This window comes from Pseudophryne corroboree, chromosome 7 (assembly GCF_028390025.1).
Source record: "Pseudophryne corroboree isolate aPseCor3 chromosome 7, aPseCor3.hap2, whole genome shotgun sequence".
NCBI classification, from domain to species: Eukaryota; Metazoa; Chordata; class Amphibia; order Anura; family Myobatrachidae; genus Pseudophryne; species Pseudophryne corroboree.
The window spans coordinates 111,823,372-111,842,319 of NC_086450.1; the positions used below are offsets into that span (position 1 = coordinate 111,823,372).

At 42.0% G+C, this 18,948-nt stretch overlaps 1 protein-coding gene across 20 annotated transcripts in view; it reads left to right on the top strand.

Annotated features, from left to right (window-relative positions):
* Positions 1-18,948, top strand: part of NEB (nebulin) — a 249,685-nt gene that overhangs the window by 39,167 nt on the left and 191,570 nt on the right. For all 20 annotated transcript variants that reach the window (XM_063933546.1, XM_063933551.1, XM_063933563.1 and 17 more), the window contains exons 13-20: positions 2,542-2,658; positions 5,576-5,677; positions 7,314-7,421; positions 7,499-7,603; positions 8,090-8,188; positions 9,389-9,493; positions 13,031-13,138; positions 15,467-15,580. In XM_063933546.1, coding sequence (XP_063789616.1) covers positions 2,542-2,658; positions 5,576-5,677; positions 7,314-7,421; positions 7,499-7,603; positions 8,090-8,188; positions 9,389-9,493; positions 13,031-13,138; positions 15,467-15,580 — 858 coding nt within the window. The remainder of the gene's footprint in view (positions 1-2,541; positions 2,659-5,575; positions 5,678-7,313; positions 7,422-7,498; positions 7,604-8,089; positions 8,189-9,388; positions 9,494-13,030; positions 13,139-15,466; positions 15,581-18,948) is intronic.

Sequence of the window (18,948 nt, forward strand, 5' to 3'; positions counted from 1 at the left end):
GAATACGCTCCCTAATTCTGGGCCGTACCCCTCTCAAAACAGCAGTATTAGCACATTGCAAAGAATCCTCAGGACCCTCCTCCGAGGACATACTAGAACTGCTGTGTCTGCGCCTTCTTTTGTGTCTTTTCTTGCAACCACTGCAGCTACTGTCAAATGAAGCTGAGGACTCAGAGGAAGACGTGGATGAACCCCTGTAACTCCTACGCCTATGCTTACGTTCTTGCAAAGCTTTTTTCTTGCACGATTTTTCCCTAACTGCGCCCATATTGCCTGAGCTGACCGCTGCATCTTTTTGACGCGCTATAGGGTGCACATCCGACTCACCATAAAGACCTCCCTCGTCCAGGGCGGACTCCACCACAGCCGCCAATTCCCCAGAATCCTCCTGTAATTCAGGGGCTACCAAGGACTCTGCTGGAGAAATGCAAGGAGAAACATCCACCAGACACTCATTAGGATTCATATTGCCCCTATTCCTTCTGACCGGTCTGTCCCTTGAAACAGCGGCCGCTAAATCACTTATGCCATCCCCATTTAAACTGGAGTAATTCTGCTCACCAAAAAAATTCCCTTCAGTGTGATTAGCAGTCGCATCGGGACCAGTGCTGATATCACTGAAGTGCATATAGTCACTACCTCAGACGAGTTCTAGCCAGCGCCATTACACCCAAAACGCACAGCATCAGCATATGACCTCCCCGTCACTGTGCCCCTCTTACTATGTACCTCAGGCACCCCTTTTTTACCTCTAATATTCACACTGGCGAGCCTTCCCTGCTGCCCTTCAGCATTTCTCATGCCCAAGGTACCCGCGTGCTGGCCCACTAGGTCCGTGTCTGCCCCAGTATCCCTTGATCTGACCGGACCCCTGTTAATTCCACTGTTAGGTGCTCCCACTCCTTGCACCAACAATTGTTCCCTTGTTCCTTTTTAATTTTGCTCACCTCTAGAAAGGACAGTGCATACGACGACCACTTCTGGCAGCCACGGTCCCCCGCGGGCCCACGGGACGACCGCGGCGTACCTCCGGCACATGCACTCCTGAGGTAACTCTCCGAGATGTTACCGCTTTCCTCAACACCCTGCTCCGCGACTCCACCGTAGCACCCACGCTTCGAGGCATTGCACTATCGGTAATTAGTTCTGTAGAATCAATTCCCACAGCACGAGTTGAACCAACAGCGCATGACACAGACAAGCTGCTGACCAGGCCTCCGAGTGACGCAGCTTCGCCAGCCAAAAGCCTCTCAGGCGGTCGAGCCCAACCCCTAGTGGCGGCATTACCCACATTATTCATGGCTTGACGCCTTCCTTGTACTGACAAATGCTGTCCCCTACCTGACACTTATAACAGCAGCGTCCCTGTCACCGCTTTCAATCAAACGGATAGGGGGACGCACAGCACGACTGGGCCTCGGCATGTTAGAAGGTAGAAAAGATAGATAAAGAAAGAGTCAAAGAAAAAAATGGGTTCAAAAGATTAAAGATTAGTAAAGATTGATAAGAAGTAAGAAGAAAAATACCACAAAATCACAAATAATACACAGTTCAGTACAACACAAACGCAGAACACTTCACTGTTCAATTTTTTCCTGAGGAAAAGAGGGAGAACCTAGTCAGTCCTCTCCTTATAAGGGCTAAGCCCCTCCCATCACCAGATTCCTCAGTCAATTCATAGGTCCACTGTTACCATAGACACCTACACCTGTCACAGCTGCTTCATTCAACCTCCTATTCAGAATTTTATGTCACTACAGCCATATAAAATGTCCTCCGTTCTCTAACTACAACAGTCAGTCTAAGAGGCTTAAGTTGAAGATGTTAAAGTAGTTTCTAGGGGGGTGTCCCAGGGGTTCTGAAACACATCCCAACATTTTTACCTTAAAATAGGGATTTTCCCTGCTGTTTTACCTGCTCAGAGGTGATGAAAAGAAATTTGCAATAAAACAATACCCTTGTGAGATGGATCAGTCTTCTTTATGGGTTAGGAAAAGTCTATTTGTTCAGTTTCTGCCAATGGCATCCAAGACTTAAATTAGTATATTGCGGTAGACCATCTTACTATTTCTCCTGACTCTTCCGGGTGTAGTGAGCCATCCGTGCCTCCGTTCTTATAGCGGTGGAGTAAAGCTGGTGTCCTAGTATGTGGGCAGTGACGCTATGTTATCCTCTCTCATTAACATAGTTCCGAGAGTAGTTAATCTTATAACGGCTTATGCACTTGAATGCAAATTGTTTTTTTAGACAAACTGTGACTCGGAAGGCAATGTTCCCAGATTCAAGGCAAAGGAATATTTGCAAAACTAAGGCAAAGTTTCTGAAAATTTTATGAAACAAAATTTTGGTCATTGGGTTTTTTCAAAGTAGCTTTCAAGTTTTTTTTTTCCTTGCAATTAATCCACTGGCATTCAAGCACTATGGGAAATGTGTGCGCTATATATAATTAATAAATATTTCATAAATTCAACTTATTGAAACGGTCAAAAGACAACAGGTCCATTTGTGATAGAAACAGTAACATTTACATGGTGTCCACAGGTGCAGTACAAAGCAGATTACGAGAAGTCCAAGGGACCCACAGCTTACCACACTCTTCCTGCCACAGAAAATCCATTACTGCGACAACTCAAAAAAGCTGGAAAGGCCCAAAGTGATGTAAGTGCAAAGCTCACACCTTGGAATTGTTATTATTCATGTTTTCTATATACAATATTGCTCATGACATAATATCTTAGAGTTGCTCTTTCTTTATCTGAGGAATCACTGTAAGGTTGTCTGCAGTGACAGAAATGATGAAATTATTAAGCAACAGGCTTCTTACGATTACATATACAGGTAGTATATACAGGGGTATTATTACATATAGCAGCGGTTCCCAAACTTTTTTGAATCACAGTGCTATAGAGTATCAGAATTTTTTCACGATACCCCTAGGCCAAAAGTTTCTTATTGAGAAATTTAGAAAGACATTAAATTAAGTAAATTGTGTTTATATGTCTTCGTAAAGGGCCCTACACACTTGTTGATGTGTGCGGTCGATATGAACAAATCTCGTTCAGTAATGAATGAGAAATTGTTCATATCTTTCAATGTGTAGGCACCAACGATGAACGATTCATGGCCCCACGCTCGTTCATCGTTGGTTTCGGCTTGTTTATGCCTTCAAGCCGATATGGACAATATCAACCATATTAGCATGCAGGGCTATGGGGCCGGGTGACGTCAAAGAGTGAAGAAACATCACTCCCCCCCCACCTCGCCCCCCCCCCACCACCACCACGGGGTCGTCCGTAGGCTGTATCGGCCGTCAGGCACCTCGGCAGGTGTGTAGGGCCCATTAGGTTCAATTGTGTGGTGAGGGACAGGATTTGCTTCTGTTTGTCCACATAGGTTATGATTAGCAGCCACCAGCCCTGGTCTTGTCTATTACATTGACCATAAATAATTTGAAGTGAACCAGGACCACCAATCCATGGCACCCCAGGGTGCCACGGGACACAGTTTAAGAACCACTGACATACAGTATAAGAGGGTATGTGGTTGCCTGTAGAGTATGAGAGGGTATAATTACATATAGTATATAATGGGTTATAATTATGTAGAGTATATGAGTTTGTACGTTTACATATACAGGTTGAGTATCCCTTATCCAAAATGCTTGGGACCAGAGGTATTTTGGATATGGGATTTTTCCGTATTTTGGAATAATTGCATACCATAATGAGATATCATGGTGATGGGACCTAAGTCTAAGCACAGAATGCATTTATGTTACATATACACCTTATACACACAGCCTGAAGGTCATTTTAGCCAATATTTTTTATAACTTTGTGCATTAAACAAAGTGTGTGTACATTCACACAATTCATTTATGTTTCATATACACCTTATACACACAGCCTGAAGGTCATTTAATACAATATTTTTAATAACTTTGTGTATTAAACAAAGTTTGTGTACATTGAGCCATCAAAAAACAAAGGTTTCACTATCTCACTCTCACTCAAAAAAGTCCGTATTTCGGAATATTCCGTATTTCGGAATATTTGGATATAGGATACTCAACCTGTAGTATATAAAGGTGTACGATTATGTATAGTATATGAGGGAGTACAATTACATATAGTATATAAAGGGGTATGATTAGATATAGTATAAGAGCGGATATGGTTACATGTGGAATATGAGAGGGTATAATTACATATAGTATATAAAGGGGTATGATTAGATATAGTATAAGAGCGGATATGGTTACATGTGGAATATGAGAGGGTATAATTACATATAGTATATAAAGTGGTATGATTAGATATAGTATAAGAGCGGATATGGTTACATGTGGAATATGAGAGGGCATAATTACATATAGTTTATAAAGGGTTATGAATGATTACATACTGTATAGTATATAAGGGAGTAAGATTACATATAGTACATAAAGGGATGTGATTGCATATATGGGGATATTCAGTTGGCCACAAAAACACAGTAATTTACCATGAGTACACAAATCGCACCTGTGGCTTTTCTACAGCTTTTGCCAGTATGCGCCAGTATGCGCGTTTCTGTTTTTCAACCTATCCAATTGCAAATGTACGAAAACAAGATTTACACTGTAATTCTTCCTGGCAAAACCAGGGAAAAGTGTAGGTGAAATTGGGGAAATCTGCCTGTACCCCCTAAAAAGACAAAATAACATAGGATAACAGTATAGAAGTGTATTAGTGGTCATAATAAAAGTATTTGGGGTACTTAAATTGGGTCAAATGGCTGTTATATGTATTTTTTTTAAGTGAAAATATAATAGAAAGCAAGTGTTTTGCAGCAAAATAAGTGTTCAAATGAAATTAGGGGTACATAAAAATGGGTATATATTTGGGTCATTTAAAGACACTTTAAAAAAAACTTCCCTCCCAAATAATGATTACTCTCACCTACAAGCCTAGAAACACTTGTCCTATTCATAAAGTGCCCTAATATACCTGCCCCATACATTGTACCCATATTTTGCACTTTTTCACCACCCCAAAAATGACATGCCATTATTGGCCACTTAAAAACTTCTAAGAGCCTAATTAGTCATTAAGGGGGATGTCCCAGGGGTTCTGAAGCACATCCCAACATGTGTACCTTAAAATAGGGATTTTCCCCAACTTTTTACCTGCTCAGAGGAGGTGAAAGGAAATTTGCAATAAAATCTAAAAGCCTGTTTTTTTTGTGCGAAAATAGGTTATCGTGGCCAATTGAATATCCCCCATAGTATATAAAGGGGTATGATTGCATTTAGTATATGAGGGGGATACAGTTACATGTAGAATATGAGTACAATTAGCTATGTAGTATATTAGTTTATTTTATATACAGTATTATAAACCCTATAGTGTTAGACTAGTACATACTGTACAATAAACAGACCTCCAACCCTTGTGACTCGTGCTATTGTTCTATTGTACAGTATGGTACAGTATGCATAACCAATGTTATTTTTATGATTGACAGTATTTTTAGACATAATTATAAACCCTAAATAAAATATTAATAATGCTTACTTTCATTTTTTCCCTTCTAGATATTGTACAAGGAATCTTATGAAAAAGCCAGAGGAACCAGTATTAATTATTGTGACACCCCAAAATTTCAGATTGATAATGTCCTAAAGAACTTCACAGATGTGAGTGTCTTGTGCTGTCTCTGAAACGTCCTAGACAATCATTTACTAGTATGCAAAATTGCTCCTTTTGTAGTGCAATCACTGCTAGTTCCGGTTTCTGCACACATGCCTGCAGTGTTATGCAGCGCACATAGGCCCTCATTCCGAGTTAATCGCTCGCTAGCTACTTTTAGCAGCTGCGCAAGCGCATAGTCGCCGCCCACGGGGGAGTGTATTTTCGCTTTGCAAGTGTGCAAACGTCTTTGCAGCGAAGCTCTGCAAAAACATTTTGTGCAGTTTCAGAGTAGGTCTGGACTTACTCAGTCCTTGCGATCACTTCAGTGTTTTTGTTCCCGGAATTGACGTCAGACACCCGCCCTGCAAACGCCTGGACACGCCTGCGTTTTTCCAAATACTCCCAGAAAATGGTCAGTTGACACCCACAAACGCCTTCTTTCTGTGAATCTCCTTGCGATCGGCTGTGCGAATGGAATCGTCGCTATAAGCAGTGCAAAACAACGATGCTCTTTGTACCCGTACGCCGCACGTGCACATTGCGTCCCATATGCATGCGTAGTTTTGCAATTTTTTTAAATGATCGTTACGCAGCGAACATCGGTAGCTAGTGATCAACTCGGAATGACCCCATAGACATTACACATACAATATAAATGGCATTGTATGTTTTTTTAAAGCAGCAAACATTTACAAGGCAAAACCTGGTTGGTTTTGCCTTGCAAACGTTTGCTGCTTTAAAAAAATCTACAAGTTTGTCCGGAGTCTCGAAGCTCCGGCCATCTCTCAAGCCATACATCCAGCTCCATATGTGTGTTTTTCTTGCATCTTCTGATCTGAGGAACTGGGCTGAACACTGATCCTTGCTAAATGCGTACTAAGCACATGATATGCAAAAACAAAATTAAAATTAAATAAGTGAGAGGCATTCCCTATGTAGCTGGGTGTGGGGGAACCACAGATACAGTCATTTTTTACCCAGGACTTTTAGGGGGAAATGTACTAAAGGTCAATTTTGGACGATTTTAATTTCAATCGATGTTGGGTTTCAGGGGCTGAAACACACATTGGCTAACAGGTGATTTTTTTTATATTCATTTTTAAATATTAATACATGTGTGTTTGGACCCCGGAAGTACAGCATCGGTTCTGATCGACCTTTAGTAAATTTCCCCCTTAGACCTTGAAGGTATTAGATTTGGGGCATTGTCCTTTACACTCAATGGGGTGTTGCCTGCACCTTCCAGATTCACTTTATTTGCAAAAACACATCTCTAAGCTCACTTTGGCCAATGTAATAAAAGCATTCAAACGCAAAAGTAATATGATTAATTTAAGAAATATATGAGGTTAGTCCGATTGGTATTTTGAGAGAAAACGTAGAACTGACAGACAGTGGTCATCCTCAAGGATTAGTGCGATGGACTTTGAAGAGATGTTTTTGCTCTTTCCGCCATATGCAGTCAGACGCGTACTCCCACAAAATACTGCAGGTATAGATTGATTTCCGATACCCTCTGTACTATGTTAATGTGTTACAATCTGAGATAAGAACAGCACAGATGTTGCACCAGGCAATGTCCGGTATATTTTATACCACTATTGTTATCATGCAATTTATTACCACTTCTATGTATTCCAGCTTAAATACAAAGATCATTACCAGAGGAATGTTCAGGGACATTATATTGGCAGCTATGAGGATACTTATATGCTGCACTGCGCTAAAGTCTCCAGTCTAAGAAGCGATGTAAGTAAAACATATACGTTTATATGTTTAAACAAATAAGTAAATCACAAATGCTGAAAACCACCCTTTTCTTTCAGAAAAATTACAAAGCCGACTATGAAGAGGATAAAACCAACTTTTACTTCCCCCAGACGATAACTCAGGAATACGAGGCCACCAAGAAACTAGATATGTGTAAAGATGTAAGTAACCCAAATGATACACAGTTAATGTAATACTCTATATAAAGTAAATTGCATTGTCTCCAAAGGATGAGATGCCAGGAGTTGGACATTAAAGGCTGAGTGACTCATGAGCATTGTTCAATTTGTCAACTTTGGATGAAATCAGGAAATGTATTTCTTGAGTTGAGCGCGTAGATCAAATCCATTGGAAGATCATGTTTGTTTCCGCTATCTACCTGTGTGTGTTCATCTTCCAATGGACTTGAACTTGATCTAGCCGCTCAACTCAAGACATTTTCTAGTAATTGCACTGAAAGCAATATCAAAATGTGGGACCACCTCAAGGAATGAAGAGCTACAATTTAAGCATATGGTCCTTAGGAGGACACCAGAAGCCCAACTGGTCTGTGTTAAAGATGCATCTTTAGGATAAAGCAATTATTGTTCAGCTTTCTCTGATATGAATAAAACAAATAAATGACTTCCCTATTTTGTTTTTTTCAGTATGTCTACAAAAAGCACCCGGGTACCAATAAATTCACTCAAGTGGTTGATTCCCCAGAAATGGTCCAAGCACAAGTGAATTCCAAGCAGCTAAGTGATGTAAGTGTTTAGTGTGGCTATTTTTGTGATATTCCAGACCGTTCACCATAATAACCAGAATTTACCCATATTAGAGCAACAGACAATGTGTTACTGCTACAGCCCCAACTTGTCTCTCAAAGACTAGCATTCTTGGAAATTCCACAGCAGGAAAATATTCTAATCTCATGCATGAAAAAAAAAAAAAAATTAAATTAGTCCAGTTCTGGACTTTCACCGTAACTTACAGTACAATATATGGTATTATCGTTGTCACAGGGACACAGCTGCCAGCGGTCTGAAACTTAAAGGATTGTCATAGAAACATCCAAACATAGAATTTGACAGCAGATAAGAACCACTTGTCCCATCTTTTCTGCCCTTTTTAACCTTATGTTAACCTCAAATCATACATGACTACTGTCCAGGAAGTTGCGGGAGTCTCGCGATTGTTTGGGTAGTCCCCAACACTCTCGGAAAAGTAGGCGGCACTCCTGCATACCGCCCACTTCCTAGTGAAGTGGGCAAGATGGGGAGCAAAATCGACATAATCACGGCACTGGATGGAGGGGGCAGGGCTTAATGAGTGATTTGTGAACATTAAGCCCCTAAGGACATTAGGCCCTCAGTGGTCCCGAGTACTGTTGCATTTTTCCCATTGTGGAGGCAGGGCCTAATGTCGTAACAGCCTGGCCCCATCCCTGAAGTGGCCAGCAGCATCTCATCTCAGGGCTTCTTCTAGAGAGGAGACAGAAAAAGTAAGTATGCCTCAAACCATATTTGATTATTTGTTCTTTGTAAGGATATTTCATGCATATATAAATTTCTCTGCTGTCTTACTCTCTACCACTTCTGATGGGAGTCTATTCCACTTGGCCACTACCCTTTCTGTGAAGTAATTTTTCCTCAAGTTTCTCCTGAAACTACCTCCCTCCAGTGACAGTGCATGTCCTCGTGTTCTATTACTTCTCTTCCTTTGACAAATGTCCCCTCCTGTATCTTGGTAAACCAATTGATATATTTGAAAGTTTCTATTATGTCCCCCATACATATTAAGATCTTTTAGTCTTTCTTGGTAAGTTTAGTGATGTAGTCCATGCACCATTTTAGTTGCCCAGTCATGTTTTTTTGAAAGTAATAAATGTAGGCATCATGTGTCCAGCTACTAGGGTAAAAATTGTTATTTACCATCTTCGATTTTTCTGTTCCTATTCTTTCCAGCTGAATTATAAAGCAAAGCATGAAAATGAAAAATTCAAGTGTTCTATTCCAGCAGATTCTCCCTTCATCCTCCAGTCCAGACTTAACGCATACAACCTCAGTGATGTAAGTAATAGTATACCTGTTTTATAAGATGCCACAAGAGTGGGCCTTGACCTAAATTGGTGACCACAGGACAAATCATATACCAGGCACTTCAATGTTATATGATTGTAAATGTATCTATGAACTAATCGCTCTCGGACACAGTGGCTGTTGTTACAGCAGTGCTGACCACTCTGGATCCACAGGTTCGTTCTACTTAGGAAGTAACAAATGTGGAGTTTACCTGGATTTCCTTTCATTGTCCAGTCTGTGAAATGTTCTTTCTACACGCTATAGATCATCTTCAGTGAAGATTTTCTCTCAATGCAGTAATCAAAAACTTCATTAAATCAATATTAGAATAAAATAACCGGGGCAACTCTCTCCAGCATAATTAATGGTAGTTTTACTGCTCACCAGGCCAGTCATTTGTCACCAGACGCAGCTTATCAACTCCTGCATGCTCAAAGAAATAGGAAACCAAATTTTGAGCTTCAATTTCAGGATTCAACTAAAAAATATGATTTGTAAAAATAAAAATACAAAATAGAAAAACATCAGAAATCAATATTTAAAAAAAAGTTTAATTTTAATAATAAAAAGTATTTTTGTGTGGGTGCCACTGCACTTTCCATAACAGATAGGCAGAAGTCCCCCAGTGAAGGTTGACACAACAGATAGGTATGATAGTCATCACCAAAAGAAGTGCTTTGATGTATAGAAAGAAGCCGGAAATCCTGGGAACAGTGAAGATTTTGCATGATTTAGGGCTTATGTGTTGTATGTCGCCAGTGCTGGCCGACTGGAGTATGCAGAGGCCTACCGCATTGCTGGCCAGATGGAGTCCCTTCTGCAGCCTTGCCAGGCTGCACATCTGCATGGCACTGGAAGCCTGGTCTTGGTCCTCCACTGCAGATTTCATTTAGAATAAAAAATACATGTGTACAGGTAATAATAATAAACATAAAAAGGGGGAAACAAAGGTTTTATTTTATCAATACAAGTAATCTCATTTAATTGTAGCGTTTTAAGCTTCTGTTATAAGATTATATTGTCCCAGTGCCTCTTTCCTGTGCTGTTTCTTGCATTGTGAAAATTATGACTATTCACATTCCTCAATCTAAATCAAGAAATACAAACGTGTGTAGGATACAGTAGTCACATGGATGTAGGATACAATAGCCACATGTGTGTAGGATACAGTAGTCACATGGGTGTAGGATACAGTAGCTACATGGGTGTAGGATTACAGTAGTCACATGGGTGTAGGATACAGTAGTCACATGTGTGTAGGATAGAGAAGCCACATGGGTGTAGGATACAGTAGCCACATGGGTATAGGATACAGTAGTCACATGGGTGTAGGATACAGTAGTCACATGTATGTAGGATACAGCAGTCACATGTGTGTAGGATACAGTAGTCACATGTGTGTAGGATACAGTAGTCACATGGGTGTAGGATACAGTAGTCACATGGGTGTAGGATACAGTCGTTACATGGGTGTAGGATACAGTAGTCACATGTGTGTAGGATACAGTAGTCACATGGGTGTAGGATACAGTCGTCACATGGGTGTAGGATACAGTAGTCACATGTGTGTCAGTAGTCACATGGGTGTAGGATACAGTAGTCACATTGGTGTAGGATACAGTAGTCACATGTGTGTAGGATACAGTAGTCACATGGGTGTAGGATACAGTCGTCACATGTGCGTAGGATACAGTAGTCACATGGGTGTAGGATACAGTCGTCACATGGGTGTAGGATACAGAAGTCACATGTGTGTCAGTAGTCACATGGGTGTAGGATACAGTAGTCACATGGGTGTAGGATACAGTAGTCACATGTGTGTCAGTAGTCACATGGGTGTAGGATACAGTAGTCACATGTGTGTAGGATACAGTAGTCACATGTGTGTAGGATACAGTAGTCACATGTGTGTAGCATACAGTCGTCACATGGGTGTAGGATACAGTCGTCACATGGGTGTAGGATACAGTAGTCACATGTGTGTCAGTAGTCACATGGGTGTAGGATACAGTCGTCACATGGGTGTAGGATACAGTAGTCACATGGGTGTAGGATACAGTAGTCACATGTGTGTAGGATACAGTAGTCACATGGGTGTAGGATACAGTAGTCGCATGTGTGTAGGATACAGTAGTCACATGGGTGTAGGATACAGTAGTCACATTTGCAGTGCCGTAACTAGGCATTTTAGCGCTGTGTGCCAGAAACGACATTGGCGCCCCCCTGTAAGATTGGGGCAGTGCGCGCCGTAGGCGTGCAAAAAATATATAGGGGCGTGACTTTATGGGGAAGGGGCGTGGCCACAAAATAATAGCAATTCACACTACGGTGCACAGTAGTCTCCATTATTCAAATTACGCTGCACAGTAGCGCCACCCTTTTTACACATTACAGCAGCCAGTCCCCTTTTTACACATTGCGGCAGCCAGGCCCCTTTTTACACATTGCGGCAGCCAGGCCCCCTTTTTACATATTACGGCAGACGGTGTACCCCTTTTTACACATTGCGGCAGCCAGGCCCCCTTTTTACACATTATGGCAGACGGTTTCCCCTCTTTACACATTACGGCAACCAGTCCCCCTTTTTACACATTACGGCAGCCAGTCCCCCTTTTTACACATTATGGCAGACGGTGTCCCCCTGAGAGAGAGAGAGAGAGAGAGAAAGAGAGAGAGAGAGAGAGAGATACTTACCATCTCCCCGCTGACAGGCTCCTCGTGCTGGCATCTCCCTCTGTGCAGGCATCGGACAAGGAGGAGGAGGGAGGGGGACTGGAGCCGCAGCAGCTCTATTTCATTGGTAGTAAGCGCCGCTGCAGCTGTCCCCTCTTCTTCCGTATTGGCTGCCTGGCGCTGCTGTGGATGCTGAGATGGAGGAACCGCATCCCAGCATCCACAGCAGCGCCGGGCAGCCAATACGGAAGGAGAGGGGACTGCTGCAGCGGCGCTTACTACCAATGAAATAGCGCTGCTGCGGCTCCAGTCCCCCTCCCTCCTCCTCCTTCTCCGCTGCCCGACGCGGCTTATGCTCTCCTACACAGTGCGGCGCACAGACAGAACAGGCGGCATGTAATGAGTCAATTTGACTCATTACATGCCGCTGGCCGTGCGCCCTCAGGGCAACTGCGCTGTGTGCCAGGCCCACTTGGCACACATGTAGTTACAGTCCTGCACATTTGTGTAGGATTCAGTAGTCACATGTGTTTAGGATACAGTAGTATGTGACATTTAAAAGTGGTAAAAATGCGGCAGTGGTAGTAATCCATGAAATATATCTCACAGCTGACACTCACCAACATGGGACATAAGTATTTAATACATATATACACAATGTATTAGTATTGATGAAATGTAGATAGATACAGTAGATAGATAGAGAGAGAGAGAGAAAGAAAGAAAGAAAGAAAGAAAGAAAGAAAGAAAGAAAGAAAGAAAGAAAGAAAGAAAGAAAGAAAGAAAGAAAGAAAGAAAGAAAGAATGTGTGATATATAGATCAACATTTACAAAATCTATTTTTTTTTACAGAAATGGTACAAATATGACTGGGATAAATGCAAAGCAAAGAAGTTTGACATTAAAATTGACGCTATTCCATTGGTTGCAGCGAAAGCGAATAGGAAGAAAGCCAGCGATGTAAGTACTGGTTCATCTCATTTGGGAGGGACCATTATATTTTGTGTGCTCTCTGTTTTGGTGTTCACCAACTCTTGGCATTAACATGTATTTAAATGTACAATGAAATGCAGACCTGTATCTAGAAAGAAAAAAAAAAGGATCTGCACCTAACACAATAGTAATTGTGTGGAAAACCCAGCTTGTTCAGTTGTATATAATCTGTAACGTGTATTGCATTGGGAATGAGCAGAGGTGTAGCTAGGTGACATGGTGCCCAGGGCAAGGGTATGTTTTGGTGCCCCTCTCCCTTGTACTGAATTGGGGGCCTGGCCAACATGTGATGGCATATTACATTTGAAAACAAACAATATTTAAATTGGTGACAGGGTCAGTTCTAGACCTTGTAGAGGTCAGTGCAAAAGTTTCCTTTGGGTGCCACCGTGTATAAAATATGGACAGTGTGCGCCGAAGGCGAGCAACTAAAATATTGGGCGTGGCCACATAATAGTACCAATTCATATTATACCACACAGTAGTGTCCGTTATTCACATTACACCACACAGTAGAGCTGCTTATACACGTTACGCCACAGTAGAGCTCCTTATACATATTATCCCACAGTATAGCCCCTTATACACGTTACATCATAGTAAAGCCCCTTATACATGTTATGCCATGGTAGAACCCACACAACAGTAGAGACACTATGGAAGTAGATGTATTAAATTATTTACTTTTTTAATTAAAATTAATTAAAAACACTATGTATGCCCCTCGACTGACCTGACCTCACAACCCTCCAATCCATTAATGAAAATAATGCCCCAAATGTGACCTTCCACAGATTTCATAATCCCCCCAATCTCTCAATTAAAATAATGCCCAAAACTGACCGTCTCCTAGATCTGATAATCTCCCAATTTCTCAATGAAAATAATGTCCCAGAATTGCCTTATGGGCTGAAATAGCTGCTCTGCAGCAGCTTGAGGGGCAGAGAGAGCTCCAGCATGTGTTGGCTGTCAGTGGCTCCTGCTGTCGCCTCTGCATGACCTGTTCCCTACCTAGTCTCAGAGTCTGAGTCAGTGTGCACCTCCTCTGCTCCTCCTCCTCTTGCTCTGCGGCACCCTCTAATTTTTACAGCGCCTGGAGCTCACGCTCCACCGGAGCCACCCTCGCTACATCCCTGGGCATGAGTATAATGTAGAAGGCAGAGAACGGGTTTTAGCAGCAAGGGTTGGATTTTAGAGGGAAAAAGGCAGCGTGAGATTTGTTACAGAGGTAGACGCAGAACTTCCTACTGCCACATTTAGGTGGTTATTCTGAGTTGTTATCAAACCAAAAAGCAAGCAACTGGGCAAAACCATGTTGCACTGCAGGAGGGAGAGATGTAACATGTGCAGAGAGATTATATTTGGGTGGGTTACTAAGTAATTACTCTGGTATGGTTTAGAACCATCACTGTATAATAACTTTATGGTACAGGGACCTGTATCCCCCCACATACTCACTAGTGTGAATTTGTTTTGGCCTGATTCAGACCTGATAGCTGCTGTGCATTTTCACCCAGCGGGCGATCTTCGATTGATGGCGCAGGCATATGCACCGCAATGCGCACACGTGTTGCCAAACAACAACAGGCATCGCCAAACAGCGATAACCTGGTGCAAAAATTTCAATTGCACAGGTATTCGTAAGCTGATTGACATGAAGAGACCACTTGTGGGTGGTAACTGACCGTTTTCTGGGAGTGTCAGGGAAAACTCATACGTTCCCAAGCATTTTCAGGGAGGGTGTGTGACGTAAGCGCCGGACCCGATCAGCCTGTTCTCTTCGCACTGTAGGAGTAAGGCCTGGACTGCGCACAGTGGAAAAAAAATTAGATGGTGAGTGAGTTGCGAACGGATTTGCAGCTGTCTGCTGACTGATGGACATTTGTAGCACGGCGTACACATGCGATCGCACGCTTGCACGGGCGAATTTACACTCCCCTTGGGCGGCAACGATCTGACCACAGGACAGCAAAATTAGCAGCGATCAGGTCTGAATTAGGCCGAATGTTTCTGCACAAACTATAATGAGAAATTCCCTATCTTGTATATTTTAATTGCACTTTTTTCATTTTATTCATATATATGCTTCTTTTATAAACAAGTAATAACTAATAATGAACTTTGGAGAACAACATGTGAGTAATGTAAATACTGCAAATTTCTGTTACCAGAAAGACCCTGACAGATTAATATGCACTGGAGGTGGGAGCAGCTGCAGCAATCCAATTCTACCTTATTCTTGTATCTTTACTGTATCTGCTGTCATCTTGTATAATGCATTTCTGTCATTCACAGGTGGCATACAAGAAAGATTATGAATTGAGCAGAGGAAAGATGATTGGAGCCCTCAGTATCCAAGATGACCCCAAGATGCTACACTCTCGGAAAGTGGCTCATAACCAGAGTGATGTAAGTCTGTGGTCTGCGAGTTGCATTGTTCATTTACTTTAAATAGGATTACCATGCCCGGCCTATCTGATAGCTTATTATACCATACCAGCGCAAGGCAATCGGAGATGCTCCAGCTCTTGTGAGGCTGGCACTAGTTCAGAAGAGGAGAGTTACAGAATACGTACACCTGCTTTATGCTATGTAACTGTAGACTGGAGGGGGAGTCCCAATAACTCATTGGGGTTTCCATGATTGTCAGATTGAAGTTTACTGTGGAGAGGTTCCTCTTGTGGTGTCCCAGTATAATGGCATGCTGACACTTGGGGTCTGAGCATTACTGCCATACAATAGTGTGGGATGTGATACTCTAGAAAGCTTTGGGATCATGAGTCTTGTGTTGTGGCCACTTTGTCTTGAGAGACCTACTGTAGTTTCACCTCCCCTGTAGGTCGCTGAATATGATACGTCAAATGTATTTGAAGCAGTGGCAGTTATGCTCGAATGTATTTATTATGTGGGCTGAAATTCTATTTATAAAGCCCTGTGTCTTTAAAAAGAACTATTTGCCCCTAAAAAGGAGGACGGGGGAGGAAGTGCAAACCTTACCAGATAGCACGCAAATCCTAAAATACCACAGTCATAAAAATGGAATGTTCAGCAACATAAATCAGAATTCTACCCTGCTAATGGCTGTGCTTATAATAAAATAACAGAACAAGTCAGCAAACAAGATGCTACAGAATACTGTACTTTGGGTGTCATGTAAAAGTACAGTACCTAGTAACCCTGGGTGCACCCGTCTGAACAAATGGTTAAACCCTATAAACATACTTACTGATATTTTGTTTCACTGCTCCGGGATTGTTCCTGGAAGTAAGATTCAGGAGGAAACTCTAGGAGGTGGGGGACGATTTGTGTCCCCACCCCCACAGCACAATGTAGCAAATAATGTGATCACGCAGATGGGACGTGGGCCATAATTACGCAACTTGTGCATTTCACTGACCTAAGATGGCCTGTGTCACCATAAGACTTGACCCAATGTCATTCATCTCTTGTCATCATTCGTTTCCACCTTAGTACTGTACACATCCTCTTTATTCTTTCTGGAGTTCACCTAGCGCTGTAGCTTAATATATATAAAATATGTGTACAAGTGTGTAATTTCCATGTGTTGTCTGTACTTGTGTGTAATATCCATAAATTGTATGCACATGTGTGTAATATTCCTAAAGAGCGTGCACATGTGTGTAATATTCATAAATAGTATGCACATGTGTGTAATATTCATAAAGAGTGTTCTCATGTGTGTGTAATGTCCATGAAGAGCGTGCACATGTGTGTAATATCCATAAACTGTATGCACATGTGTAATATTCATAATGAGTGTGCACATGTGTGTAATATTCCTAAAGAGCTTGCACATGTGTGTAATATTCATAAAGAGTGTGCTCATGTGTGTAATGTCCATGAAGAGCGTGCACATGTGTGTGTAATATCCATAAACTGTATGCACATGTGTAATATTCATAATGAGTGTGCACAGGTGTGCAATATCCATAAAGAGTGTGCACATGTGTGTAATATTCATAATGAGCATGCACATGTGTGCAATATTCACAAAGAGCGTGCACAGGTGTGTAATATCCATAAAGAGCGTGCACATGTGTATAATATCCATAAAGAGCGTGCACATGTGTATAATATCCATAAAGAGCATGCACATGTGTGTAATATCCATAAAGAGCGTGCACATGTGTATAATAGCCATAAGGAGCGTGCGCATGTGTATAATATCCATAAAGAGCGTGCACATGTGTGTAATATCCATAAAGAGCGTGCACATGTGTATATAATATCCATAAAGAGCGTGCACATGTGTGTAATATCCATAAAGAGCGTGCACATGTGTGTAATATACATAAAGAGTGTGCACATGTGTGCATACCTCCCAACTGTCCCGATTTTCGCGAGACAGTCCCATTTTTTTGGGACTGTCCCGCTGTCCCACCTGCGAGCCGAAGTGTCCCGCTGTTAGGGGTGGGGGGGGTGGGGGGGGGCAGTTGGGAGGCTCTGTCACTCGCTATTCACTAGAGACGGAGGGAGAGAGGGCATGTCAGCAGCTCACAGAGTGCTGGGCATGCCCTCTTCAGTGACGAAAACATGGGGTGTGTCTTCGCAGTAGTGTCGCGATCACTTGCCAGAGGCCACGCCCTTGTGTATAATGTGCATAAAGAGTGTGCACATGTGTGAATGTGCAGGAGGAGTGCGCACATGGGTGTAATGTGTATAAAGAGTGTGCATGTGTGCAATGTGCATAAAGAGCATGTACATGTGTAATGTGCATAAAGAGTGCGCACATGTGTGTAATGTGCATAAAGAGTGAGCACATGTGTGTATTGTGTATAAAGAGTCCGCACATGTGTGTAACGTGCATAAAGAATGCGCACATGTGTGTAATGTGCAAAAAGAGTGCGCACATGTATGTAATGTGCATAAAGAGTGTGCACATGGGTGTCCACATGGGTGTCATGTGGATAAAGAGTGTGCACATGGGTGTAATGTGGATAAAGAGTGTCACATGGGTGTAATGTGGATAAAGACTGTGTATGTGTGTAATGTGTATAAAGAGTGAGCACGTGTGTAATGTGCAGAAAGAGTGTGCACATGGGTGAATGTGCAGAAGGAATGTGCATATGGGTGTAATGTGTATAAAGAGTATGCACATGTGTGCAATGTGCAAAAGGAGCGTGCACATGTGTGTAATGTGCATAAAGAGTGTACACATGGGTGTAATGTGCATAAAGAGTGTACACATGGGTGTAATGTGGATAAAGAGTGTGCACATGTGTGTAATGTGCATAAAGAGTGTGCTCATGGGTGTAATGTGTATAAAGAGTGAGCACATGTGTGTATTGTGTATAAAGAGTCCGCACATGTGTGCAATGTGCATAAAGAGTGCGCACATGTGTGTAATGTGCTAAAAGAGAGTGCATATGTGTCTAATGTGGATAAAAAGTATGCACATGTGTGTAATGTGCATAAAGAGCATGCACATGTGTGTAGTGTGCATAAAGAGTGTACACATGGGTGTAATGTGCATAAAGAGTGTGCCCCTGTGTGTAATGTGCATAAAGAGTGTGCACATGTGTGTGTAATGTGCATAAAGAGTGTGCACATGTGTGTAATGTGCATAAAGAGCGTGCACATGTATGTAATGTGCATAACGACTGTACACATGGGTGTAATGTGCATAAAGAGTGTACACATGGGTGTAATGTGGATAAAGAGTGTGCACATGTGTAATGTGCATAAAGAGTGCGCACATGTGTGTAATGTGCAGAAAGAGTGTGCACATGGGTGTAATGTGTATAAAGAGTGAGCAC